Source organism: Exophiala dermatitidis, assembly GCF_000230625.1.
Source record: "Exophiala dermatitidis NIH/UT8656 unplaced genomic scaffold supercont1.3, whole genome shotgun sequence".
In the NCBI taxonomy this organism is placed as follows: Eukaryota; Fungi; Ascomycota; class Eurotiomycetes; order Chaetothyriales; family Herpotrichiellaceae; genus Exophiala; species Exophiala dermatitidis.
In genome coordinates, this window is record NW_008751648.1 from 1637332 (window position 1) to 1662064 (window position 24733).

The window sequence follows — 24733 nt, forward strand, 5'->3', positions numbered from 1 at the left end:
GGCCGATTAACGGTGCTTCAGGCACGCTCTCCTCCCCATTGGCTGAGACTCAACCAGCACCGCGGCTCACTCAAAGTGGCTCCAAGGAACATTCAAGAAGTTTTGTGAGAAACAGACAAAGTCGCGGCTGCGCTCAATAAATACAACGTCTCGGATCATCCTAATACGGTTCAGGCAATTGTTTTATTCAAGTTCTTGAATCAGTATCCAAATTCACCAGTTGGCAACTCTTCGCACATAGACATACCCATCCTTGCATTGCTACCAGCATGGCGGGCTCACAAAGCGGTAAGCGTGCTGATCTCCATTGCCCAACGACGGTACCTAACAACCGACCCAGGGAGACCTCGAGTCTATTTCGACATCGAGATTGGCGGAAGGAAAGAAGGCCGCATTGTATTCGAACTTGTAAGTACTTAAATCATGCTCATCCTGTCAACTGCGCACAGCTAACCTCTCGGCGCAGTTCAGCGATGGTACGCCCTCTCGAGCCTGAATCGTTCCGCTATGCAATCTAACACCTTCCTCCAGTTGTTCCCAAAACTGCAGAGAACTTCCGTGCACTATGTACTGGCGAGAAAGGGATCGGCAAGTCCGGCAAGCCACTGAGCTACAAAGGTATTTAAATATTGCGGGAGACGCAGAAGCCGCAGAAGACTGAGACAACGTGGGCAGGTTCAATCTTCCACCGAGTGATCAAATCCTTCATGATCCAAGGTGGTGACTTCACAAACTTCAACGGCACCGGAGGAGAGTCCATCTACGGCGAGAAGTTCGACGACGAAAACTTCGAGTTGAAGCATGACCGACCCTTCCTGTTGTCCATGGCCAACTCTGGGCCAGGTAAGTTTACAACTGTTCCGTTCCTGGTACAAAAGCTAAGCTGACCCAACTATCAGGCACCAATGGCTCGCAATTCTTCATCACGACCGTCCCAACCCCTCATCTCGACGGAAAGCACGTTGTATTTGGCGAGGTCCTCAACGGGAAAAACATCGTCCGCAAGATCGAGAACCTTCCCACACAGTCAGACAAACCGGTCGGCGGCGACGTGGTTGTAGTGGACTGCGGACAGCTAGAGGGTGAAAATTACGAGAAGGCGACTGAGAAAGCTCCCGACGCAACCGGTGATCCATATGAGGACTTCCCCGAGGATCAAGGCCAGGACCTCAAGGGCGAGGAGTACTACAAGATCGCGCTGGACCTCAAGGAATTTGGCAACAAAGCATACAAGGCGGGCGACCTCGAGACAGGCATTGAGAAGTACCAAAAGGCACTGAGATATCTCAACGAATACCCGGCAGCCTCCGAGAACGACCCCAAGGACCTTCAGAGCAATATGGACCACTTACGGTTTACGCTACACAGCAATTCGGCGCTACTGGCCAACAAGTCCAAACGTTATGCGGAAGCACAGAAGTGGGCTTCGTTTGCCATTGATGCCATTCCCAAGGACGCAAAGGACACCGACAAGGCCAAAGCATATTTCCGACGCGGCCAGGCCCGGGTTGCTCTGAAGGATCTGGAGGAAGGACTCAAGGACTTTGAGGAGGCGGCCAAACTGGCTCCTGAGGATGCAGCGATCAAGGCCGAGCTTGCCAAGACGAAGAAGACGTTGCAAGAGAGCATCAAGAAGGAAAAGGAGGCCTACAAGAAGTTCTTTGGGTGAAAAAATAAAGAACGAAAGGCCGGCCGAACTGAGTGCTAAGTTGCGGTTTGCAGTTTGCAGCTCGCAGCGAGTTGTGTCTTCTCGGCTGCTTGTACGAAGTTGAAAGCATGTTCTAATGAAGGACTCTCAGACACTGCATTCTAATGGTGGACGGGCATGGCTGATGATGATGGCATTTCTTTGGCTCATTCTGACCGGATGTGCAAAAGGCGTTTATGCGAGTGGAGGGCTCCCAGTTCACTACTTTGCTGACGGTGGGGGGGGGGGGGTGTTGAAGCAGTAGATCAGCCGCCTGCCTGTACGCCGGTGACACCACTGATGAATAGATGACCACGAATAAAAGGTGCATTCTTGTCCGTTGTATTCGAAGCTTCAGATCTTGAATCCCTTCCACGGCGATTCCAAGTCTATGATTCATAATGCTTGTAGACTAAGCAATAGTAATGTACAGCAAATGCTCATCCTTGAAACTCCGAGGCCAGACTTACTTGAGCACCAAGTACAAAATATACTGTGTAATTCACGATATACACCCATCGACTTCACAGACGGGCGCCCTCCCTCGAGTTCGATACACATACATTACACATGCACCGAATCATCCCCAACAATCGCCACAAAACCTCGCGGGATTTCGGGAGTCGAGAACCTAATTAGTCGGAGCCTGAGCCCGCCGCAACGAGATACATACTTGATTGAGGGAACGGATCGGGACTGGGGCTACCAGCTAGCTGAGTGGCATGGCATGTTTCAGTTGTTCGCGATGCACAGATGCCTGGCTGGATTTTCATTTCACCTCATAGTGCACTGCACTCCATGTCAAGGCTGGCTTCGTCCCCCGGGATTATGATTCCCATCTGCCAGGTTTCCAGTGCTTCTACCGATTTTCATTTCCTCTCTCCACGTAGTCCGTTCTTCCTGAGCGACACCGGGCCCACGGTAGACACTACCATACAGCCCAGTCGCCCAAGACTTGCCTGCTTTGGCCTGCTCACTTTCGTGCTTCTTGTTTTTGGTGGTAGCGGTATACCGGCGTCGATACCACTTCCCATAAGCCAGCAAGTAATACAAACGAAAGGAAAGAAAGGCAAACTTGTCATTCTCCAGGTCCTCGGGATACTCTGCGCCTAGATCGACAGCAGCCGCAATGCCCGAAATGATGGCGACCTCGTGGGCATTGACGAGAGTCCAGGCGGCGGCGAACCGTACACGGCGTTGGCCCTGGAGAAACATCATCCAGGGGACAACGAACAGGTAATGGGTGTAGCTGTGACACAGCTGATGCCACCAATCCTTGCGGATGACTTTTGTGTCGTCGATTTCGTGGTCCGTCCACAGATGCCCGTCGCGATGTTTGTTGAGGTAGATTGTTTGAAAGACATGGTCTTCAAAGGGGACCTTGTCGGGAAACTGGGCTTGGTAGTTTGTGGTGTCGAAGCACATTTCCAGCTTGGATTTGTCCTCGCCGTACATTTTGATGTAGTACATTGGACGGAAATTGGACCGAGCCCACTCGCATCGGGCGGACTGGTCGACATTTGACAAAGATTTGACAGCTAGGGTCTCGTCGTAGAAGTTCTGGTAGTGTTTCTTCATGTAGTCAGAGTCGGTGTGGGTGATGGTGATATCGTCGGAGAATTTGGCGCTGCCCAGAACTTGTCGTTCGCGCCATGTCGAGGTGCGGGAGAGAAGTCGTTTGGCTGTGTCTGCGAGACAGCACAGAACAAGCTCGTCGTAGTGTTCTTCATAGGTCGGGGCGTCCGGGTCGCCGTTGGCTGGGTTGTGTCTGTCGGGTGCTGGTGTGCGGTTTTTGAGCGATACAATGACGCCGTTGGTCTTGTCACGAGCCAACACGGCAACGAGTTCGGTGGATAGGCGGACATTCACGCCGCGAGAGACCAGATCTTTGCGCCATGACTCGTAGAACTCGCTGAAGTTGGGAAAAACCACCATGGGAGGTTGGTTGCTTGCGATGCTGACTTTGTCAAGGGGGTACCACATCCCGTATGTTGGACTGGTGCAGAGCCGCTCGAGCATGATGGTAGGCACATTGGGCGCTTCGTTGCCCGTTCCCAGAAACAAAGCCACCATGGGCAGTGCTACGGTGTGTGTAAACTCTTCCGAGAAGAACCACAGCTTGAAGAACAGATGCATGGGCATCAAAGCGAATAAAAACTCGAACCAGCGCATCACCCGCATTGCGAATACAAACCGTTTCACTTCTCTTTGGTGTCGCGCAATCAGGTCCGTCGGAAACACGTTGGTCCAAAACGTTTCGTTCTTGCCGAACGATACTTGCAGGTTGACCGGGTCGGCGTGGTATCCTTGCCGTGCAAACATGGTCATGGTGTGGTGGAATATGTAGCTGCCGCCCTGGACGCCCTGATTGAACCAACTCGCTCCATGGCGGTCCTTGTCCAGAGGCATGGCGAACGCCTGTCCGCCGCAGTAGTCGACCGCATCGATCAAGGTGATGTCGAACTCGTCGCGTTTCTGGGAGAGGTGGTAGGCTGTCGACATGCTATACGGCGACAAGAACAGTCAGGATCACGCAGTGCAACATTGACGACGTCTTGTGGACGCCAGCGCTCGTTCGTACCCTGCAGCCCCGGCCCCGACGATGAGAACTTTCTTCCTCTTCCTGCCACCATCCTTAGGGGCGAGCGGTTTCTGCGACATGGCGCAACGTGGCTCGCTCGGTCTCTCGTTGAATGAAGGAGCTGTTTTCCTTGGATTAAGCAGAAAACGACAAAGTTAAGACTTTTAAGACTTTCCCAAGTCCCCTGACAGACCGAAGCGAAACGATCAACCGAGATCTTATACCGCAATCTGTTGTCTCTATCTCTGAGGTGCGGTTGGTCCATGACCATTGCACGGGCTCGACGACGTCATGACCTCCCGATTCGATCTGTCAGGTACCAGATCTGTAAGATACCTTATGCAGTGGCAGTACGGGGTGCACCCGGAGGCAGTGAGACGATGAGTTCCAGAGACCATTCATATTGGAAAGTCGACGCATGTCACTCATGTCGTGTCGTCTCTAATGGAGCAACAAGGAGGGAGATACCTATGCTCCCTTGAATTCCTGATGATGACCACTGAAAATGGCGATGCAAGATTGGGCAGGTGACAAGGCGGCATCTTATCTTATCTTCGGCATCCCGTGCAGTGTTGCCCCGCGTGTTCAAGTTGTTCCCTGTTCTCCCCGCAGCGCAGCTTTTGTTTCGTCTTTCGCCGGGCGGAAACAATGTTCGGAAACGTTCCGCCGGTTGAAGCCCTCAACCATTCGTGACTGCGGAGAAGCACGTCAGTATCGCTCTTCGTCTCCCTTTTCATAGGTGCCTCAGACACGCTTTGCTTCCGATCAGCGGCAGCAGCAACAGCAGCAACATATTTAAAAAGCGTCTCGCCTGTCTTATAACTTGTCCCGTCAAGCCAACCCGTCGTCGTCGATACCCTGATACTCCGTTTTCCAATCTTCGTCTCCCAGCTCTATCTTTCTATCCATCCACCATGACAACCAAAGTCGCTCTCGTCACCGCTTCCAGCGCCGGCCTCGGCGCCGCCACAGTCAAAGCGCTGGCCTCACACTTCCGCGTCGTAGTGAACTACCACTCAAGACCAGAAAAGGCCGAACAAGTGATCAAAGAAGCCTCGGCCATCCCCGCGACCTACAACACATCATCCAGTGAACCACGATTCCACGCGATCAAAGCAGACATTTCCCAACGAAGCGAGATCCAACGACTGGTCGCCGAGACGGTGTCGAAAATGGGCCGACTGGACGTCGTGGTCAGCAACGCCGGCTGGACTCGATTGACCAACTTCTTCGATCTCGAACAGCAGGTCAACGAGGAAGACTGGGACCGATGTTTCAACGTCAACGTCAAATCCCACCTGTGGCTTTTGTATGCCGCCAAACCGCATCTCGAGAAGACCGCCGCCGACGAGGGTGTGGGCGGTGCTTTTGTCACTGTGGCAAGTCTGGCTGGTGTCCGACCGAGTGGAAGTTCCTTGCCGTATTCCGTCACCAAAGCTGCAGAGATCCATTTGACGAAGGGTCTTGCTATGATTTGTGGACCTAAAGTCAGATGTAATAGTGTGAGCCCGGGTTTGATGTTGACTGAGTGGTAAGTTTGTTTCTTGACAAAGACGAGTTAGACAGATTACTGACTGTTGTGTAAATAGGGGCAACCAATTCCCAGAGTCCAAAGTCAAGGCGACCACGGAGAAATCGGCGCTCAAGTCTCTCGCCACGCCTGAGGATGTGGCTGAGCAGATCCGCACGCTTGTGCTGAGCAAGTCTATCACTGGACAGAATATTGTCTTGGATTGCGGTATCGCCATTTAGAGAAAAAAAAAAGGTCAAGTCGCTACCGGCCAGGGATCCCTTCATGCCATCCAAGTTGCCCAAGGCAGGAGCCTCGTGACTGTGTTCGAGATCTACTATATTTCAGCTTCGATTCGCATATGCATGTTGGCTATCAGCATCCTCGTGGCCACCGGAGGTCACTTTGCGTAGCGCACGATCCAAGCCCTCGACATGGTTTTTGGACGCATGGTACACGTGGAAGCCGGCAAAATTTGGCACCATAGCACGCCCTTGAAGGAGGTTTTCTGCGATGCGTGCCACCTAGCTCAACGCACTGCATATGGATGTCAGCCAAGGGTTTCGTACTGTGAGACGCCCGAATTGGGGCCCACTGTGGGATGGTGGATGTCTTGTCCCCTTCAGCTTGGGGAGGAGACGGGGACCGGCGCTTGGCTTGATGGCATGATTCTGGAACGTTTTTGGGGCTGTTCTCGTTCTTTTGGGTGGGAACGTGGAACATACGGTGTGCATGTCAATATTGGGGTACTTGGCCCTACGAAAATAGGCAAAATGTAGATGGTCCAGTCAGACACACTGAACAACTACTGTGGAGTTACAAGGAATACCTGTTTTCTCACAAACATGCATGAATAGATTTAAATCGTGGACACTGTGCCAGATACTGTCCCTGTACATGGAGTCCAGCGAAGCCAGGCACGGTAGTATTGTAATAAGCTGCAGTAACTTGTACGCTTTAATGGAGCCCTTAGGCTTCCATCGCTGTATCCACCATATCAAGCCGTCTCAGCGTCTCCAAGGCAATCTTACACCCTCGCTTGACTGCATCCCTGTCTCCCTTGGCCACCAGATCCGACGAGCGGACATTATTCTTGATAAAGAACTGCAAGCGGCGAATGACCTGAGGCGACTCGACAGTACGGCCAAAGACCTTTTCCAACACTGTCGACGCTTTCTTCGAGTTGCTGTTCTTCTCGGCCTCAGTCATAATCACAATCAAGAGCAACTCGACAAACATGGCCGTCTTCTCCTTGACATAAGCAAGATCCAAAACCTTGAGAACGCCCAGCGTCTCTGCACCATCTAGAATGAGATGGGCATATAATCTGGCCAAGTTGGCAATCTCGCCGATTTCGACATCATCTTGTTCGTCTCGTTCATCATTCTCATCATCCAAGTCGCCCGTCTCGCCCATACGGCGAAAGAACCCCCAGAGCGCGAACTGGAAGGCCTTCCGCATCCGTTTGTCCTGGCACAGCCGTTTGGCCACAAGCGTGTAGTAGTGGTTATATGGGTTCTCGCCGGCCGCGCAGCGGAGGAGGACGCGGGGGATTTCTTGTTCCTGCGACCTTTTCAGCCGGAGCTTGAGGAGGCGCATGTATGCGTCTTGACAGTCGACGGCGGACAAGAGAGCCACAAAGATTGATCGTCGCACATCCGTGTTCATCCCGTATTGGCGTGCAAGCGACAGAAGATCGATGTTATTGGCGTCGTCTCCATCGTCGCCGACGGTACTGGTATTGGAATCCTTACCGCCACTGCCACCGCCCTCGTTCAGAGTGAGTGAGGAAGTATTGGCATTGGCATTGTGGTCACGGTCGTTGCCATTGCCCTTCCAACTGGCCCCCACGAGCCACCATTTGCCTTTCTTGTCGCTGTTTTTAATGTCGTCTCTACTGATCCTCAGCGGCTCAGATGCTCGGATGGCAGATGCACGGTTGTTGAGGGATCCTAGCACCTTTCTCATTTGTGTGATGTGTTCGCTGGACAAGCCGGCATTGTTCGTCGCGGCCTTCATCTTGTTGTTTTTGAGGTCGGTGATCGTTTCAATCATGAATTTGGTCCGGACGCTCATTTGCTCGCCCGCAGCTGTCATGCGTGCCGCCTCCTTTTGCATCATTTGCACTATGGCCTTCAGCGACGACGGATCGTCCTGTCGCAATTGCGGCCCGCAGTCGCGGACTAGACGGAGAAGGATTTCCGTGTTGGACTCGCTGAGTTTGGACAGTAGCAGCCGGATATGGTCGAAGATAATGGTGCTGTTGACCATGTGGAAGGTGAACAGGTTGGATAGCAGACTGATTAAATTGAGCGACTCTTTCCCAGCTGCCACATTGCCAGTAGGAGCGTCACCATTACCATGGTATTGCTCGAACCGTTCCACCAGCTGCGAAAGTAGTTCTGCGCCAAAATCCACGCCTACGACTTTGTATACGGCGGCAGCGAACGCAGCGTGAAGAATGACGAACGTGTTCTGTAGAGTTGACTTGTTGCAGAATGTGGTCAGGAGAAGATCAACCAGCACGGTCGTCACGTCTTGTCGTGGGTTGGATTGGTAAATCTTTTCCACTTCGCCCAGGATGGACACCAGGTTGGCTTCGGATAGCTTGTTGAGGTGCCCCTGGACTTGTCGCTTGAGTCGCTCTAATGAAGGTCCTTCGGAGGAGAGCTGTGCTTTCCTCATAGATGGCGGGATGTACTTTGCTGTTGTGGTGTTTGACGACACCGGTGCGACGTATGGATTTTCTCGCACTTTCTTTGGTGGAGGTCGGGAGTCTTCATCATCATCCTCTTCCTCTTCCGCCGCTTCTTCTCTGTCTTCAGTTTCAGAACCGAACCCATCAAAATCATCGTCCTCTTCCGAACCGAAATCCTCATCAGAACCCATTTCTTCGTCAAGATCGTCATCGGATCCGAGTCCATCCATGTCTGCGCTGTCGTATCCCTCTGCGTCAATGCCGTCGAGGCTCTCATCATCAGAGTCTCCACCGCCAAAGTCAATGTCTTCTTCTTCTGCTTCATCATCGCTCTCTTCTGGCTGACCGGAGGCTTTCCGCCTCTTCCTCTCCAGCCACTCTTGTTCTTCGGTCTTCCGCTTGACGCATCGTTCCGCTCCATCCAAGCCCGCAAGTAGCTCGTCCAGACCATCCTCTACAAACGATTTGGGAAGTTTCTTCCTCTTGTTCAATCCAAGCTTCTTTTCCAGCGCACTGATCTCGGCGTCATCTTGCGCCATACGCTCCTTGAATGCCTGAGACGAGGGGTCTAGCACCAACCCCGGCGAAGTCGACCGATGTCGCGACACAGATGACAATTCCGATTCGGGTTCTGACAGTGTCGGCGATGGCTGCCTCGGTCTTTTCAGAATTGACCTCGGTTTTGAGTCCTCCTCCTGCCTCTTGGGCCCGTTTCTTGCCTTCGCCGCGGCCGTCTGGGCAGTTTCCCGCAGGTTATCATCTTCTTCCTCTTCGGAATCATCCTCGTCGAATTCGTCCCTTCGTTGATGAGGTTTCGATCCTCTGATATTGTGTCTGCGCTCTTGTCTCTCGGCCTTACGTTGCTCCTTCCTGTTCTTGACTGCGCCGTGCTGGCGTCTTCCGCCGTGTCGATTCTCATCAAGGCCCAACTCTTTCTGCAAAGCGAACGGCAATTTCAAGCCTTTGCTTGCGCCTGGGTGATGGCGCGACATTTTGCGACTCTTTTCCACTCACAGGGCAGAGCTACACGCACAGTGCACTGCCCACGACCGTGTATGCGTCGTTTGTACTGTGCAACTCTGGGTCCTGTAGAAGGCAAAACTGGGCTCTACATAGAAATTCTTTCGCAATGGCGGAGATAAAACGGCGATAACCCTGCAATGTCACTCGTTATCTTAGCGCGTGTTTTCTCAGGTAGTTCCACTCGAACCTCAATCCAAAACCGATGATACTACCTGGTATCCCACTACAGCCTGACACTGGCCTGGCATGACATACACTCTGTCCTTCACTACCATTACTACCTAGTGATCTGTCCATCCACCACAGCTGAGGTTGAATCATTCGCTGCCCAGTACATAAGGTACCATCTGAGCCACACCGCACAGAGGTGTCTGGGTGTCATCGAACCGAACTTGTCCAACAGTGAACCGCACAAGACACAAAGATGTCGCAACAGCAGCAGCGCATCAGCAACGACGAGGTAAGTCAAACCAGGCCAAATGAAGGGCATTATACGATCCGCCGCGCCCCGACCACCTTTGGTCTTCTATTGTGCTGACCCAAGTCGATCACCCAGTTCCTAAGTCGTCTTACAACCCTCCTCTCCTCAACCCACGCAGAAAGCCATGGCTCCGTATATCTGACTCAAAAACCACTGATCACGAACTCGACAACAACGGAGGCCGCTGAGTCATTATCGTCACAAACTCCACAAATCCTCATTCGAGCCACAAATGGACTTTCGAAATCCCATCGGAAAGCAACATCGTCTTCAAAATCTAATGAAAAAGGAAGTCCAAAAATCAAGTTCGCGACGGTGGTCGATGTCGCAGATCTAGATGCTTTCTATGCGCGGTATGCCGAGGCGTGCAAGAAGGGGATGGAAGGGTTGAGGAAACGGGATAAGAAAAAGGCAAAGGAGAAGGCGAAAGCGAAGAAAAAGGGCGGTAAAAATACTACGACTACTACGACAACTGCTGCTGCTGCTGCTGGGTCATGAGATATCCCAGAAGGCCCGGAGCCTGGCCAGATGCAATGCCTGGTGAAACGAAGCAAGGCGAAGCAGAGGGGTGGCGGGCTACTGCTGCTTGTCCTGACGGAGCGAGGGTCGGTTTCGCCGAGAGTCCAAGTCTCAAACGGATGATGAACGGGTGAGGATTGCGATCGGAATGCATGCATCGGTTCTGTGGCAGGTTCTTTGCTTCATTCCTTGCTACCTACACAGGCAAGGGGCGCCAGTGTCAGGGGACAGAAGAGCCCTGATCTGTCCAGAGGAGATACCTGCCGTACCTGATTGCTGGAAGAAAATCAACAAAAACCCTTGTGCACGACCGTGCTTATGGATGGTATCTCTCTCGAGAGTTTGGATCACAGACGACAGCGAGCGACGGCATGTATGTTCCACTTTGATTTCCTGACAATGCTCGCCAACGGCATGTTGATAGGTCTCTCTTAACCGAGAACCTGAGCGGGACTGCAGTGTGGCATAGAATGGATGGGGTTTGTTGAGCCGCGGAGAGAGCCTCAGAAGGCCATCCGTCTGCCCGTGTTTGGCTGGAACGGCAAGCGAGGGAGTCTGTTGGTCACGACGCATACACGCACATACCTAGCTACAGTATGTGCAGCCACTTCGTTGAGCTGATGACAGTTTCACAAGAAGCCAGAAAGAGGTGCTCAGATCCCAATACGACAGATAATTTTGAAAATATACCAGTATTCTCGTGTCCCATCCATCCTTTAAAGATATATTCACGATTCCATCATTAGCATCATCATGATCGTCATCGCCCCTAGTTACAGCCCGAGATCATATACTGTAGTCGGACCTGCCCACTGCATGTTTCCCAGCCAAGCTCACAATCATTGAAGTGATTCAAAGGAGCCTCAAAACGCCGTCTGCTCTTATATATACAGTTTCATGGTCAGCCAACACCCACCTACTAGTACGACATTCCGCCGTCAATGTTTACCAAAACAGGTTCTGTAAGCTGCAAAAGGCCCAAACTCAATCCAAATCGTAGAGTGAGTCCGTTTCGTCATCCATTCCTTTTCCCTTCACTGGTGCGAACACCGTAGCCGGTTTCATCTCAGCACCTGGTGTCCTGCCGCGGCGGATGGGAACGCCAAAGTCGTCTTCATCCTCATCAGAGGGATGTGGCAGGGCGCTGATCTGGTCCGGGAAGCTCGATCTTCTCCGGAGTTCAAGTTGTTCGGGACGTCGAAACAATTCCCCACTAAGTAAATCACTAACAGTGGCTCCGCCAGCGATTCGAGCCAGAATATGCACGAGAAGAACGACCGCTTCAATCGGCTTGACGAGAGCCACGTTGCAGGCCTTCTGGAGTATTGCAGCTGTGAAATGGCCGCCTTGACCACTAGGTGATGATGGCGGCGGCGGCAAGAACACCGTAGTCGATGGTGGTAAAGGTGATAGAGACCTCTCTCTTCTCGCCTTCAGCCGCTCTCTCAGCCCTTCATTGACCGGTGAAGGCGTTTGCACTTCTGGCCAGGAAGATTCGGATGTAGAGGACCGCCCGAGAGCTGGCGTCGAGGGCGATTTTGATTCTAGCGACTCGCTTGTCGACGGTCTGAGGTCTGCAATAATCTGCTCCGAGGCGGCCGTCACGGTTGATTCCGAGACTTCTCTTTGATGTTGACGGATGCCGGCGGAGAACGCATCATCAACCTGCGGTGCCGATTCCTCAGTGGGAGAACTCGTAGTGTGAAAGGAGTCAGCGCTGGACACGCGGCTGAGGACATCATCAGCCTGTGTTGGATCACTAAAGCTAAGCAATGGAGACTCTGATGTTTCATCCTTTGAGCAGAGGGCATCTTGGTCTTGCTTTCGATCCGGTTCTTGAAAAAAAGGACCTTGGGCTGATTGGGAGCCGTCGTCATGAGGTAGATCTGGTGTGGATGGATTTTGGCACACCGGATCCTCTGACACAACTTGAGAAGATAACCCCAGTCCACCCGTTGGAGGAGGTTCGCTGTCTGTAGGTTTAAGAGCAACTGCATCTGGTTCCTGCGAGCACACACTTTCGCTCCTACTTTCTTTTTCGGCGCCTGCATCACCCGCTGGTTGTGCCAGACTGTTTTCTGGTGGGTCTTGGTGAACATTTTCTGCTACAGTCTCTGCTTGACTTTGTAGACGCTCTATCGGCGCCGCTTGGTTTTCCTTCGTTGGCAACTGGTCAATCGTGCCCTGTAATACTGAAGACTCGGTGTCGTTCTCCTGCGGTTGATGCTGAAGGGCGGCAACTTCGGGACTGACGGGCGAGTCTACGGTTGAGATCGGGGTGACCGTACTGCTATCGATTTCTTGTTTTGAGCCGCCTGCTTCGTTCGGGGTCTCCTCCTGCGTGGCGCCTCTCGGTCCTTCACTAGATGCGAGGCTGGACGGTGTAGCAGGACGGTATTCGCCAGCATCATGTTGTGGTCGGGGAGACGAGCTGCGACTAGTGGTAAATCCGTAGTCCGACCCGCGACGGCCATACGCATAAAGCGGTGTAGGACTAGCTTGCCCTTGTAAACTCCACGCACGAGCGGTTTTCGAGCGCTGTAAGGGCAATGGATCGGTTTTCGGAGTTGTAGACACTGGCTGCTGCTTCGGCTGCCACATCTTTTTCGGTCGGGGTGTGATAGCATCGTCTGGCAAGTCGACGTGAAATGCTCGTTTGAAGGGACACGGCGTTCTCTCGAATCGGAGGACCTTGGTCAAGACCGATTTAAGCTCTTCAACCTTTGCCTTGTCCGCATCGGTCTCAGAAGGGAATTCAAGTCTGCAATATCGGAATTTTCCAATGCGTAGGACGAACTTGGATTCTCCGTCGACGCACCAACACTGAGAATTTCGCATGATGGGGTGGATGACCTTCTGATCTGCCGATTTCAGAAAATGGCTGGACCCACGCACTTTCTCGATTACTAGAGGCCCTGTGGCCGCCAGCGTCTCCGTACGGGATCGCCATGGTAGAGTCTCGATGGTATCAACGGGGTAGTCGGTTTCTGGAAGAGTTTCTCTGCTACTTCGAGGAATTGAGTCGGTCGGAGGGGAAAAGGCGATGATGCGTGCGGAAGGGTGCGAATACAAAATCTTGGAATCGGCGTCGGCTTCGTCGAGACCTGCTCGTTCATGAAGAGACAATGGTCGCGCAGGGACGGTGAAGGACCTGCGGTAGCCTTGAAGCGGTGGCCGGTCGCCATATGAGGGTGAGGCAGCCATACTTCATTTTCAAGGGCCACCGTATTGGATATAAGTGGTTGAGGTGGTTACCAGCGGTGCAATAAAACTCAGTGAATCATGGGCTGTGGCAGCCCAAGCATCGAAGTAGTAAACAAGGCGCCCATAGAGGCCAGGCCTGGTAAACATTGATAGAGCGAGCGCAGTTGGCAGGTGACTGGCACTGGCACTGGCACTCAGGCTGGCAGCAGTGCGCGCGCGCAGTCCACTGACAGCTGCCGTTTGAGAAGGTAAGTTTAGCGGACGCTATTGCTACCTAACCACTTCTGGCATAGTTGCTCACTAAACACTCGATGCTTTCGCTTACTAATCAGGCCGGGTTTGTAGAGACACTGGCAACGTTTCTCTTCGCCTCCACGTCCTTACGATCCTCTCCGAGTCCTGGACGATTGCCCTTCTCTTTTCTTGATCATCCTTGTGAAGTTATGGCATAGTATGCGTCGTCTTCTACAATAGTAAGTCCCTGTAGTCGCAGTCATGATTCTTGATACTGTAGCAATTTATTTTCTACAGTATGGTCTATATACTTTTATGCAGCAGCCAGAGTATGTGCAGTATCCTTGTGGAAACCACCACACCCCTCACAAACAGTTGTCACCGAAAAAATACTGTGCTTCGGGTTATGTCCAACAGATACGCCAGAGCTTCATATGGTCTTTCTGACATAGGCGACGGGTCCAACATAGTGGTGCCTTGCTTGCAAAACGAAGTAAATGGCCGCCAACACCAACACACCGCCATACACTGCAATAGCCCAGTTCATCCCGATCGGCTCCGGGTTCGGCATCGATGGGAAGAACACAAAGATATAGACGATGAAGCAGAAGAGCAGAGAGGCAATATTGATGGGGAGACCGAACTTGCCCAGCGAAAATTTGGACGGAAGTAACGGATGCCCACGGATGCGTTTCCAGGTGATCGTGCCGATGGAAACCATGTAAGATGTGAGGAGAGCGACTGTCCCAATTGACATGATGATGTTGAATGCAACTGCGGAGCCGATGTAGATGCAGTGGAACACACACGCCCAGACGACGGAGACGATAAGCGCGTTTACCGGGACATCGTACCCAGGTGGAACCCGGGCAATCAAGTGATGGTAGGGGACTCCTTTGTCACGAGCAAAAGAAAACATCTGTCGGGATGAGCCAGCCATCGTGGTCAGGTTGGAGCAGATGTTGAGGATGATGATGATGATGGTCAAGCCCGTCGCTCCACCTGCAGATCCTGTGGCGGTGTAAAAGACCTGTATGATGGGGTATCCGGTTGCTGAGGCGATGTCCTCATCAAGGTCACCGAGGGTGTATAGGAATGTTCTGCTGATTGTTAACACGACCGGGTTGGGAACGTGGGAAGGAAGAATACTCACACTAGCATTACGAAGCCAAGGGCACCGTTGACGATGATTGTACCGATCATGGCCCGGGGCAACATTTTGGACGAGTTTTTCAACTCCTCGGCCATGTGTGCGGCAGCATCGCCACCGACCAGGGAACCAGCAGAGGTAATCAGACCGATCAAGCAGGCAAGTCCCACTATGGAAAGTTAACATCGACAGACGCAGAGGGGAATGACCAGATCAAAGGCTTACCACTTCCCCAGTCATTGAGGTCTGTGAATGAAGTCCATACTTCTGAACTCGAAGTCCGCGGAGCCATCACCCAGAGCGGGACCATGATGGCCACAAACCCAGCGATATGAAGGACCAAAATCATACCCTCGACCAGAGGCAAATGCTTGGCCAGAAAGATATTGAAGAAGGCCACACAGATGGTGATGAGCATTGCGATCAATGTCCCATGCCATCTCTGAGGCACATATGAATTCGGGTTGTTCAAAATTATGAGACCCTGGATCAGGGTGCCAGAGACATATGCGCCGATGGTCGTACCTGTCTGGTAGCCGAGGATACCCAGCCAACCGATGAAGTATGACAGGACCTTCTGCACATTGGGAGGTGCGAATTCAGACACCCAGTGGTATTGGCCGCCTGAAACAAAATCAGTGTCAGGTTATCAGCTGTCGACTCAGAGGCAGATCTTACCTGAAGTCGGTGCCATTGAGGCCATCTCCCCCATCGAGACTCCAACCAGAAGAAAACCAATCCATCCGGCGACGAAGGTCCAAATCAGCCCTCCGGGACCGCCGTTTCCCAACCCGAATGCCACGGTTGTCAAAATCGTCTCCCAGGTGTTCATGATAATGAGGGCGAATCCGAGAATCGACACAAAGCTGAAGTTGCGCTGTGGAGGGCTTAGCCAGGTGTCCCTTTGCCCCAAAAACATCACAATTGACTGACCTTGAAGACCTGCTCCTTGCCGAGGCGTGCCATGGCTTTCCTGTCGGCCAAGGTGCCAATCCTGTCATCGACGACGACATCATCCTCCTGGTCGTCGCGGAAGTCGACGGCGTAATCGGCTGATTTGTCCATGGCTGACATGTTGATGGCTGCTGCAAGGCTGCTGCAAGGCTGCTACAAACTTGACAGGATCTCACAAGGAGTGAGGGAAGAGAAAGAACAATATAGGCTCGGGGAACAACAGAAAAAGAGAAAGAAAAGAAAGGGGGCGTTCTTGCTCGGGAGTTGGTGGAGTCGGCAGTCAAAAACGTGGCCCGGTCCAGAAACACCAAGCTCCAAAGAACTCCTAGCGAGCCCCGACCTGCCCTGCAGAGGACCAGAGGTCGCCTGTTGTCTGTAGAGGCAGGGATCAGCCCACGAGGTCTTTACGCGATGCCACTGGTACCTTCGTTGGGAAAGAGTACAGTAGCGGTTTATTCCTGCTTGAACTAAGAGGCTCCCTTTCACTGGAGCACTTATCCACCTACTGGCAAAAAACAGCAGCAACAAAGGGTTGGTCAACCAAAGTCTACCTCTACCAGACCTCGAGGGCGGTAAGTGCTGACTCTCGACTTGGTAACTCCACTTGGGGGCACAGTCTCGACAGGATTGTTCGACCTGTCCTGGGCGCGAACAGTGGCTAGCAGAGTCGGTCGTCAACCTAACCGAAAGGAGACGAAATGTAACATGGACCATGTGGTGAGAGAAACACTTTCCTACAGCCGATGTGACTTGAGTCGGTGGCTAAACCGAAGTGGTATCGTTGACCTGCATGATCCTTGCCAGCTTCACATGGGATGCACCTGTTTGCTTCCGTGTCGAGAAAGTTATATGGACTGGAAGCGACCTGTGGGAACCCCACAAGATTGCTGATCATTTCTTTGGGGCGAATGATTCTGCCAGCCGAGGGGAACGGTTCCTTCGGCGGGTACAATGTTGTAGGGTCTGGCTTCGTGAAAGGGCCAATCATCCACCGGAGGCAACATAGCGTGGAGAATACCCAGGCGCTATGTTCGAGCCCAGAGGCGTTGCTGGTAAATGGCCTGAAGGAACATGATTCATCTGTCTGGCGACAGCGCTGAGAGACTCCGTTGATGTGCTCGGACCGGCGGCAAACTAGGCAGTGAAGGCTTTGACTGACATGTCTAGGGCTCGGAACGTTCCTGATCGTCTCACCCGATATGTTTCTTTTGCGCCGCGAGTGCGTCGCGGAAACAGGGGAAGTGGATCCGCAAAGTGTCAACAACTTTTAGTGCCAACACTAAAGGCTTGCCTTAGAGAAAGTCCAGACATCCTCGGGCGGCCTCTTCCAACGCGGGCTCATGCTTGGCTCATGCTTGTGAGAAGGGGGCTTGCCCTTGTCGCAAATCTCGGTTTAGGAAGAGGGGCCAGGCGCAGGATTGCCCGGGTGGCTCTGTGGCCTGATGCTGGCAAAGCTCCCAGAAACGGAATTAGGACCATAGAACCACGATCACCATCGTGGCATCGGGGACGCAGTCGCAATCACGCTCTATCCACCAGGCACACACCCTCGTCGGGCGGTTCGTTCTCCTGCGCCGTGCCCATGTTCGCATTGGGTACCCCTGCCACCTCCAGGCTCGGCAGGGTTAATGTTGCGATCGTAGCTGACGGTAAGTGAGGACTTAAAGGTTATCTTCGTCCAAGGTTCGATCTACTCTCGGGTTACAAGTACAGATGCCGCACGTCAAGGCTACACTCTACTTGCAACCATACACCTCAAAATCAGAGCCATGGCAGACGCACCGCCCAGCAAACCGCCTGTCTACGGGCCGCGTCTCTATGAGCTGACCGAAAATGACAATCGTGGGATCGTCTTGACAATGGCGATATTGTTTATGGTGTACAGCTTCATGGTGCTTGGGATGCGCCTGGCTGCCAAGTACAAAAGTATGGGTGTGGAGGATTGGATGTCCATTGTTGCAACCGTATGTATATGGCTCTTCAGAGACCTCCAGTATCTTACAGTCCACAGGGCTTCGCCGTGCCACAGTTTATAACTGTCATTGTGGCCACAGTCGATGCCGGCTTCGGGGAGACCTATTCGCTCATTCCTCCTGACAATGCTGGCATGGTCGCACGGGTATGTCCTTTTCCATAATCGACTTTTGAACAGTGTTCCCGTGCTGACGCATAGGAAATGCAGTGTATTCGTGCGAGTGACGTCTTGTTCTTGCTGTCGCTCTGTATCAGCAAGGTTTCGGTCATTTGGTTTGCCCGGCGTCTGTTCGCTTCCGGACAGCATAGCAGACATCTCGCCTGCGAAGTGACGATGGGAGCGAGTGCATTATGGTGTCTCGGATCCATTTTGGGAGTTACGGTGGGATGTGATGCTAGGGAAGTGATACACATTAACGGCAAGACGTGCTCAAGCCTGGTAAGTCGCCGCTCCTGCTCATCGTTGTTGACAGCAAAAGCTAATCTGACCACCAGGTTTCTCGATGGGCTGCTGTCGGAGTTATCGATGCGCTGCTCGAGGTAGTGATGACATCGCTTGGTGTGATGGTGATTGTCCCTCTACAAATGAGTTGGAAAAGAAAGCTGCAGGCGATGACCTGTTTTACACTGCGACTCCCGTAAGGCTCCATCTACTGTGCTTGCCGAAAAAAAGACTGACTTGGAAACAGAATCATTGTGCTTATCGCGATGAACATCAAGTACGTTGCCAACTTCAACCACGCGTCGAATGCCGGGATTGCTCTTATATCTCCCGTACTCTTCCGCCAGTCGGAGCTATTCTACTCTCTTTTGAGTGCGGCTATCCCGTCTCTCAATCAATACCTACGCAAGTTCGACACCAGGAATGCCGCACAGTTTGGTTATACTCCGGACCAATATGCGTACAGTGGACAGGCCTATCAGCTTGAATCCATGTCGAGAAGCAAGAATCTCACTACGACGAGCAATGGAATGGGAGGGGACAACGGCCCTGGCAAGGCGGACGAGGTCTTGGGCGTCAGTACTGGTTTCAACTTTAGCAATGTGGGATATTCGAGATATCAGACGCGGGTTGAAGGGCCAGCCAACGGCAAGAGCCACGATGGCACCTCCAATGACTCGCAGGAGGCCGAGTCGATCGGAAGGTCCAATAGCGAAGAGCATATCATTCGCAAGGACGTTGTGTACGAGGTACGAAGGGAGGATTGAGATGGGGTAGAGGATACGGATACGATTGAACCTCAGGAGCTTGTAGACTAGAGCTGTATAATGAAAAGAGATATCACGACTTTGACCTCCTCTAGTCGGCAAGATGAGCCCGACACAGGCAGTCCCACTACCACAGTAGTAGGACCCATGATTTTCGTGGCGTTCTACACCGTCCCCACTTGTAACACCCTGTTTCCACTCTCAAGCCAAGCCAAGACGGAGGACTGTACATTGCAATCCACATCAGGCGCTGGGGTCCTCCCCCCGAAACCCCTGCCGCATCTCATGAAACCTCCTTCAACCTGTCTTCCACTTCGCCTCTGGCTAGGCTCCTGGACTTTACCTTAAGGCGCATTTTCCTGCCCCCTTCGCGTCGGTGGGCAAACAGTCCTACCTTACTAGGTAGGTACCTAAGGTAGGTATCGTAACTACTGCACCTAACATTGTAGTACAGTAATAGCGTCTGCAGGTCGAACCGCTCTAGAACCACACCACGATACAGTATTCACTCGAAGTGGAGCTTTGCTCGACTAAACCAAAGACTGGTCTCAGTCGTCCACTTTGTCCAATCTACGAAAGGCGATTGTCCCCGAACAACCTACAGACGACAGTATAGCCTAGCAGCTCGGTTGGCAAACATTATTGTCCTCGTGGCTGGGAGACGGGTCTCGGACGCGGCAAGATTCAAGTTGGGTTTGCTAAAGCACCATGATCCCCGTCGCCATGCGGAAGTGAAGTGACCACTGCAGGACCTGATCTGCGCTGTGCTGCAGTGCCTCCAGTCTGGAGCTCGTTCAATTGAGTTGCTGCGAATCCGATATCCCGTACACGTGCCAGTGCCACTGCCCCCCAAGATGCCTGTCAGGCCCGCGAACAAAGATGACATACGGCCTATGGCCAAGGTACTCGCCGCCTCGTTTGGACCGGACCGTCTGTTCCAGGTGATGTTCCCGCACCAGAAAGAACACCCCGATGCCTTTGTGCGAGCGTTCGAAGAGCATCTGTGGCTCTCTTGGTACGATTACAAGAAGATCCTGATGATATCGTATCACGACGACAATGCCGAGCCGGAAGACAAGCAGCAGCAGCAGCAGCAGCGTGCCTCCAGTGAGAGCGATTCGAAAGAAGTCCTATCCTCCAGAAACAGCAGGCAAGTCGTGACAGGAGTGGCAGAGTGGGAGAGAGTAGGGCCTGGCTGGGAATCTATCTACGGCGTTTGGGGACGATGGGATCCTCGTAAGTTACTTAAACTCACCTTTTCCCTCAACAATTTTCTAGGGGGACAAATATCCTGACTTTGTTGCACCAGGTTTATGGATGAAACCGATCCTGGGAGCATTCTACAATTTTCGCCGACGCATATTTCCAAACAGAGCTGCAGCTCAACCTACAGCCCAAAATCCGGCTCCTCTCACCTACTGGAGCTTCGTGACTTCAATCATCCCTTTCACCGCGGCTTTCTTCAGCGCCCCCGCTCGTCAAATACACTGGTCACTGGAAAACCTGGCCGTGCATCCTGATTACCAAGGAAAGGGTTACGGGAGGGAGCTGGTCGAACGTGGTTTGGAGATCTCGAGAACCGACCCCATGGGTGACTTGCCTGCTTGCGTGATTGCCGCAGACGGCAAGGAAGGATTTTACCAGAAGAATGGATTTCCTGAGCTCGTGGGTTGGGCGAGCAGGACGGTGGACGAGGAGGGTCGTGATAATCCGTTGAAGGCCAACGGGGTCGGTGGGGGTGCTGTTCTATGGACGAGATGATCTTAATGTTTGGGTTATCATCTAATCTTGGGCTTTTTGTTTCGCTTTGATCTACAAGGGACATAGACCCGATTAATTGGTCTATTCGCAAGATCGTGTCTGAGAACTTCAACCGAGCCAAGGCAGGGGAGGATACCTGGTACCTTTGAAGTTGTTTTCAGGCGAGGAGCAGCTGAGGCAGCGTTTGGGTCTTCACTTTCCTGAGCCACGAGAGATATCCCTGCTTGAGGTGTCAGGTATGTCATTGGATCTAGAGGTGGAAGAAACTCGCTGGCCTGTTAACATAGACCTGTTTGACTTTGGAGACAGAACAGTGGCCGGATGTTGTTGGTTGATCTCAACGTTGAGGGAAAAACTTGAAGGCATAGTGAGCCTTTTAAAGCAGCGGCACGGGTGCCAATATCGGCGGGATCGTGACAGAAATTTGGGCAAAGCTCAGCCTTGCCGTGTGGTGGGGGCACAGCCTCGAGCCAGGCTGAGAAAGCGCAGCAACTCGAATGACATAATGCTCAGCTTCAAGTTGTGGCACAGCAGCGTGTGGTACGTAGACGCCGCCTTCATGTTCAAGGCACACGACACTGTACAACTACTCAGGTACTTCCGTCTTGTATTCTGTTCTTCTACTTCTACTTTGATAGACAGCTGAAACTCCGGAACCTTTCTGAAAGGCGTCTCCCGCTACCCAGCAAGCAAGCGCCGTCCATTAATTCGATCGGCATCATGTCCAACTTCGACCCCAATGCCATCCTACGCGGCGCTCAGCTCACCTTCGTCGGTGCCAACCGGGCCTTACAAAACCCCGAACTCTTCACCACCACACACTACCGGCAGGCGGCGATAGCAGTCTGTGCAGGGCTGGCCATCCGCATTATTCTCAACATCCCCATCTACGCGGTCAAGTTTATTTTATTGATCACATCGGTCATTGTCAACCTCGACCAAGAGACATGGGACGACAAGCTGGTCAACGGACTGGATTTCATATCCAAATCTGTTCTTCAGATTCCCTTTTTTCTCATGATGGTCATGAGTTCCCTGACACCCACGCTTGACGACCTGTTCATGGACTCTTTAGCCTGGGTCGACAAAACGTACCTTCAGAAACACAAGTCCGACGACCCCTCGGCCCTGCGCGGCCTGTACTACCCAACACTAAGAATGTATTCGACTCATGGCGACCGGGAAGCGAAAGCCAAACGCAGCCCCATCGACGGACTCATCGGTCTGGCTATGAAATATAGCCGCCGCGCGGGGATCTCCCTGGCCATCTACGCATTTACATTCGTGCCCTACATAGGTCCGTTTGTGCTTCCCGCGGCTTCATTCTACACCTTCAACAAGTCTGTCGGACCGGTCCCTGCGGGGATAGTGTTCGCAACCGGTCTAGTGCTGCCCAAGCGGTACATGGTGTCGTTTCTGCAGACCTACTTCTCCAGTCGTAGCCTGATGTCGAGGCTGTTGGAGCCCTATTTCTCCCGCATCCGCTTCTCTAAGCAGCAGAAGAAGGTCTGGTTCATGGATCGCAGCGGCGTGCTCTTTGGGTTCAGCGCTGCCTTTGCAGTCATGGTCAAGGTCCCCTTGCTCGGCGTGCTCATTTATGGCATCGCCGAGGCCAGCACTGCTTATCTAATCACCAAAATCACAGAGCCGCCGCCCCCGCCGGGTCCGGAGACAAAAGTCTTTATCGAGAATGAGGTCCGCTGGAAAAACAAGCATCTACTTCTTAATTTGCCGCTGGATAAGTTGGACGAGTTCAATGCACGCATCTCGGGCGCCGGAAAGGTTACAAAGTCGTCCTCGTCCACGACACAGACTTCGAGGCGTTCATTCTCCTGATATTTTGTGTCCATTTTAAGGGAGCGGCTTGTATGGTTCGTTGTGGGCAAGCAGGAAATGCTTGGTGAGCAGGCGCGGCGAGAAGATGGGTATCTTGGGGCCACCACCCAAGAGGAAGCACCGGATTTCCACCAAGTTTGCAGGTCAGCAGGTCCTTTGTCCGACGAAGACAGGCAAAGGTGAACACGAGAAAGAAAAGCGAGAGGCTACACACTCCTGGCCTCTTTTTAACGGGAAATGCAAACAACAAGAAGCCCAGATGGATCCACTATGTGGAAGTACCATGTTTATAAATATACGATATCATGCAATAGACGAAAGTTTTTCTGGACTCAAGGCATATTCTTTTAAATCCGCTCATCGATCCTTCAAGTCTAGATGCCTGGGCCGTCAAAGTGCTCCCAAGTATAGACCACCTCCAGCGCCGGTATTTTTGGCCTTCGTGCCTCTTAGACAAAGCCATGGTTCAATGAGACTGGCTCAAACAGTGTCTCCAACGGTACAAAATGTCAAACATCCAATAATACAAGCAGAGAGTGGGAGCTCACTTATATTCGTAGAAGCCTCTGCCCGTCTTCTTGCCCAGCCAGCCAGCATCAACATACTGTCTCAACAGGACACTAGGTCTGTACTTGCTGTCACCGAGGCCAGCATGCAGGGTTTCCATGATGGCCAAACAAGTGTCCAGGCCAATGAAGTCAGCCAGAGTAAGAGGACCCATGGGGACATTAGTGCCATTCTTCATGATATTGTCAATATCCTCTTTTGTCCCGATTCCAGATTCCAGACAGATGATGGCTTCATTGATATAAGGCATCAGGATGCGGTTGGCCAGGAATCCCGGCACATCAGCGGAGACGGAGCAGACTTTACCCATCTTTTCGCAGAAAGCCATTGCATTCTTGAGTGTTTCTGGCGAAGTTTGGAGCCCCGCGATGATCTCCACGCCCTTCTGCACAGGCACCGGGTTCATGAAATGCGTCGACACCACCCTCGACGAGGCAGACGTGTCGTTGGCATCCTTTGTCGTCGCCCGCGCAATCTTAGTGATGCTGATGCTCGATGTGTTCGTGGCCAGGATCGCGTGTTTCGGACAGATGTCGGCCAGTTGGGCAAAGATCTGTTCTTTGAGAGATGGAATCTCAGGTACGGCTTCGATGACCATGTCGACATCGGACAGGTCCGATAGCTGGGTTGTCGTCTTCAGTCTGTCCTTGGTGGCCTTGGCCACTTCTTCTGTGATCTTTTGCTTCGATACGTCCTTGGCGAGGAGTTTGTCTGCGAATGCGAGGCCCTTTTCTAGCGACTGTTGCGAGTTGTCGACCAATGTTACTGGCACTTGTGCTTTTTGGGCTGCAACAAGGGCGATTCCAAGACCCTGCGGAACCCGTCAGTTATGTGACATTTTGTGAGAGTTGTATGTGGCTGGTTAAGACATACCATTTGCCCGGCTCCAACAACCCCCAACTTCTTCACTTCAAAGGCTTTGGATGGTGTCGTCGAGAACTGGCGACTGAGCGCGGCCAGCCTCTGCGCGGGCGCGCTGGCCTTCGAGGAGCTGGCCATCAGTCTTGATGAGAACCTCGACAGTGAAGCCATGTGGGAGTACTCGGTCGCGTAGGGAAGGTATTCTCAAGGACGCAGAGCAACAACTCGTAATTGGTAAACGACTCCAATCAACTCTTGTCTGCCAGTGCCAGTGGTATACAAATAATGTACCAACTCCCGCAGACCGGAGTTTCCTCGTGGAAATACGCCGAACGAGGAAACACGGGGCCGAGAATAAGCGCGAAGCAGGTCGGACCGAGGCAATCGATAAGGACCAGCCCGCATCCGCCCGGCTGACTAAGAATCTCCTGACTACGGCGCGTCACCCAACTTTCTTATCTTAAAGCAAAGTGGTGTATCTCCA

At 52.6% G+C, this 24733-nt stretch overlaps 11 protein-coding genes across 11 annotated transcripts; 6 read left to right on the plus strand and 5 right to left on the minus strand.

The window, feature by feature from the left end:
• Positions 1-22: 22 nt before the first annotated feature.
• On the plus strand, positions 23-1948 carry HMPREF1120_03579 (peptidyl-prolyl cis-trans isomerase D). Its single transcript, XM_009157658.1, has 6 exons — positions 23-288; positions 341-408; positions 467-476; positions 532-618; positions 676-843; positions 900-1948. The coding sequence occupies exons 1-6, from the start codon at positions 270-272 to the stop codon at positions 1667-1669; spliced, it is 1122 nt and encodes a 373-aa protein (XP_009155906.1). The 5' UTR covers positions 23-269; the 3' UTR covers positions 1670-1948.
• Positions 1946-5435, minus strand: HMPREF1120_03580 (uncharacterized protein). The gene is made up of 2 exons (XM_009157659.1): positions 4269-5435; positions 1946-4190 (listed from the first exon to the last, which is right to left on the minus strand). Exons 1-2 carry the CDS (start codon positions 4346-4348, stop codon positions 2489-2491), a joined length of 1782 nt encoding a protein of 593 aa, XP_009155907.1. The 5' UTR covers positions 4349-5435; the 3' UTR covers positions 1946-2488.
• Positions 4393-6690, plus strand: HMPREF1120_03581 (short chain dehydrogenase). The gene is made up of 2 exons (XM_009157660.1): positions 4393-5799; positions 5858-6690. Exons 1-2 carry the CDS (start codon positions 5183-5185, stop codon positions 6018-6020), a joined length of 780 nt encoding a protein of 259 aa, XP_009155908.1. The 5' UTR covers positions 4393-5182; the 3' UTR covers positions 6021-6690.
• On the minus strand, positions 6612-9580 carry HMPREF1120_03582 (uncharacterized protein). The gene has a single exon (XM_009157661.1). It carries the CDS (start codon positions 9466-9468, stop codon positions 6748-6750), a length of 2721 nt encoding a protein of 906 aa, XP_009155909.1. The 5' UTR covers positions 9469-9580; the 3' UTR covers positions 6612-6747.
• A 112-nt stretch (positions 9581-9692) lies between these two features.
• Positions 9693-11207, plus strand: HMPREF1120_03583 (signal recognition particle, subunit SRP14). The gene is made up of 2 exons (XM_009157662.1): positions 9693-9959; positions 10056-11207. The coding sequence occupies exons 1-2, from the start codon at positions 9924-9926 to the stop codon at positions 10476-10478; spliced, it is 459 nt and encodes a 152-aa protein (XP_009155910.1). The 5' UTR covers positions 9693-9923; the 3' UTR covers positions 10479-11207.
• On the minus strand, positions 11148-13895 carry HMPREF1120_03584 (uncharacterized protein). The gene has a single exon (XM_009157663.1). It carries the CDS (start codon positions 13701-13703, stop codon positions 11484-11486), a length of 2220 nt encoding a protein of 739 aa, XP_009155911.1. The 5' UTR covers positions 13704-13895; the 3' UTR covers positions 11148-11483.
• Positions 13896-14102: 207 nt separating this feature from the next.
• Positions 14103-19350, plus strand: HMPREF1120_03585 (uncharacterized protein). Its single transcript, XM_009157664.1, has 5 exons — positions 14103-18005; positions 18053-18160; positions 18224-18454; positions 18511-18653; positions 18705-19350. Exons 1-5 carry the CDS (start codon positions 17811-17813, stop codon positions 19222-19224), a joined length of 1197 nt encoding a protein of 398 aa, XP_009155912.1. The 5' UTR covers positions 14103-17810; the 3' UTR covers positions 19225-19350.
• Positions 14188-16711, minus strand: HMPREF1120_03586 (uncharacterized protein). Its single transcript, XM_009157665.1, has 5 exons — positions 16021-16711; positions 15766-15964; positions 15313-15711; positions 15091-15256; positions 14188-15037 (listed from the first exon to the last, which is right to left on the minus strand). Exons 1-5 carry the CDS (start codon positions 16159-16161, stop codon positions 14368-14370), a joined length of 1575 nt encoding a protein of 524 aa, XP_009155913.1. The 5' UTR covers positions 16162-16711; the 3' UTR covers positions 14188-14367.
• A 728-nt stretch (positions 19351-20078) lies between the features above and the next one.
• HMPREF1120_03587 (uncharacterized protein) lies at positions 20079-20985 on the plus strand (the record flags this gene model as incomplete). Its single annotated transcript, XM_009157666.1, has 2 exons — positions 20079-20460; positions 20534-20985. The coding sequence occupies 2 exons, from the start codon at positions 20079-20081 to the stop codon at positions 20983-20985; spliced, it is 834 nt and encodes a 277-aa protein (XP_009155914.1).
• Positions 20986-21705: 720 nt separating this feature from the next.
• On the plus strand, positions 21706-22821 carry HMPREF1120_03588 (uncharacterized protein; the record flags this gene model as incomplete). Its single annotated transcript, XM_009157667.1, has 1 exon — positions 21706-22821. One exon carries the CDS (start codon positions 21706-21708, stop codon positions 22819-22821), a length of 1116 nt encoding a protein of 371 aa, XP_009155915.1.
• Positions 22822-23076: 255 nt separating this feature from the next.
• HMPREF1120_03589 (3-hydroxybutyryl-CoA dehydrogenase) lies at positions 23077-24645 on the minus strand. Its single transcript, XM_009157668.1, has 2 exons — positions 24262-24645; positions 23077-24199 (listed from the first exon to the last, which is right to left on the minus strand). The coding sequence occupies exons 1-2, from the start codon at positions 24418-24420 to the stop codon at positions 23366-23368; spliced, it is 993 nt and encodes a 330-aa protein (XP_009155916.1). The 5' UTR covers positions 24421-24645; the 3' UTR covers positions 23077-23365.
• Between the last annotated feature and the right edge of the window lie 88 nt (positions 24646-24733).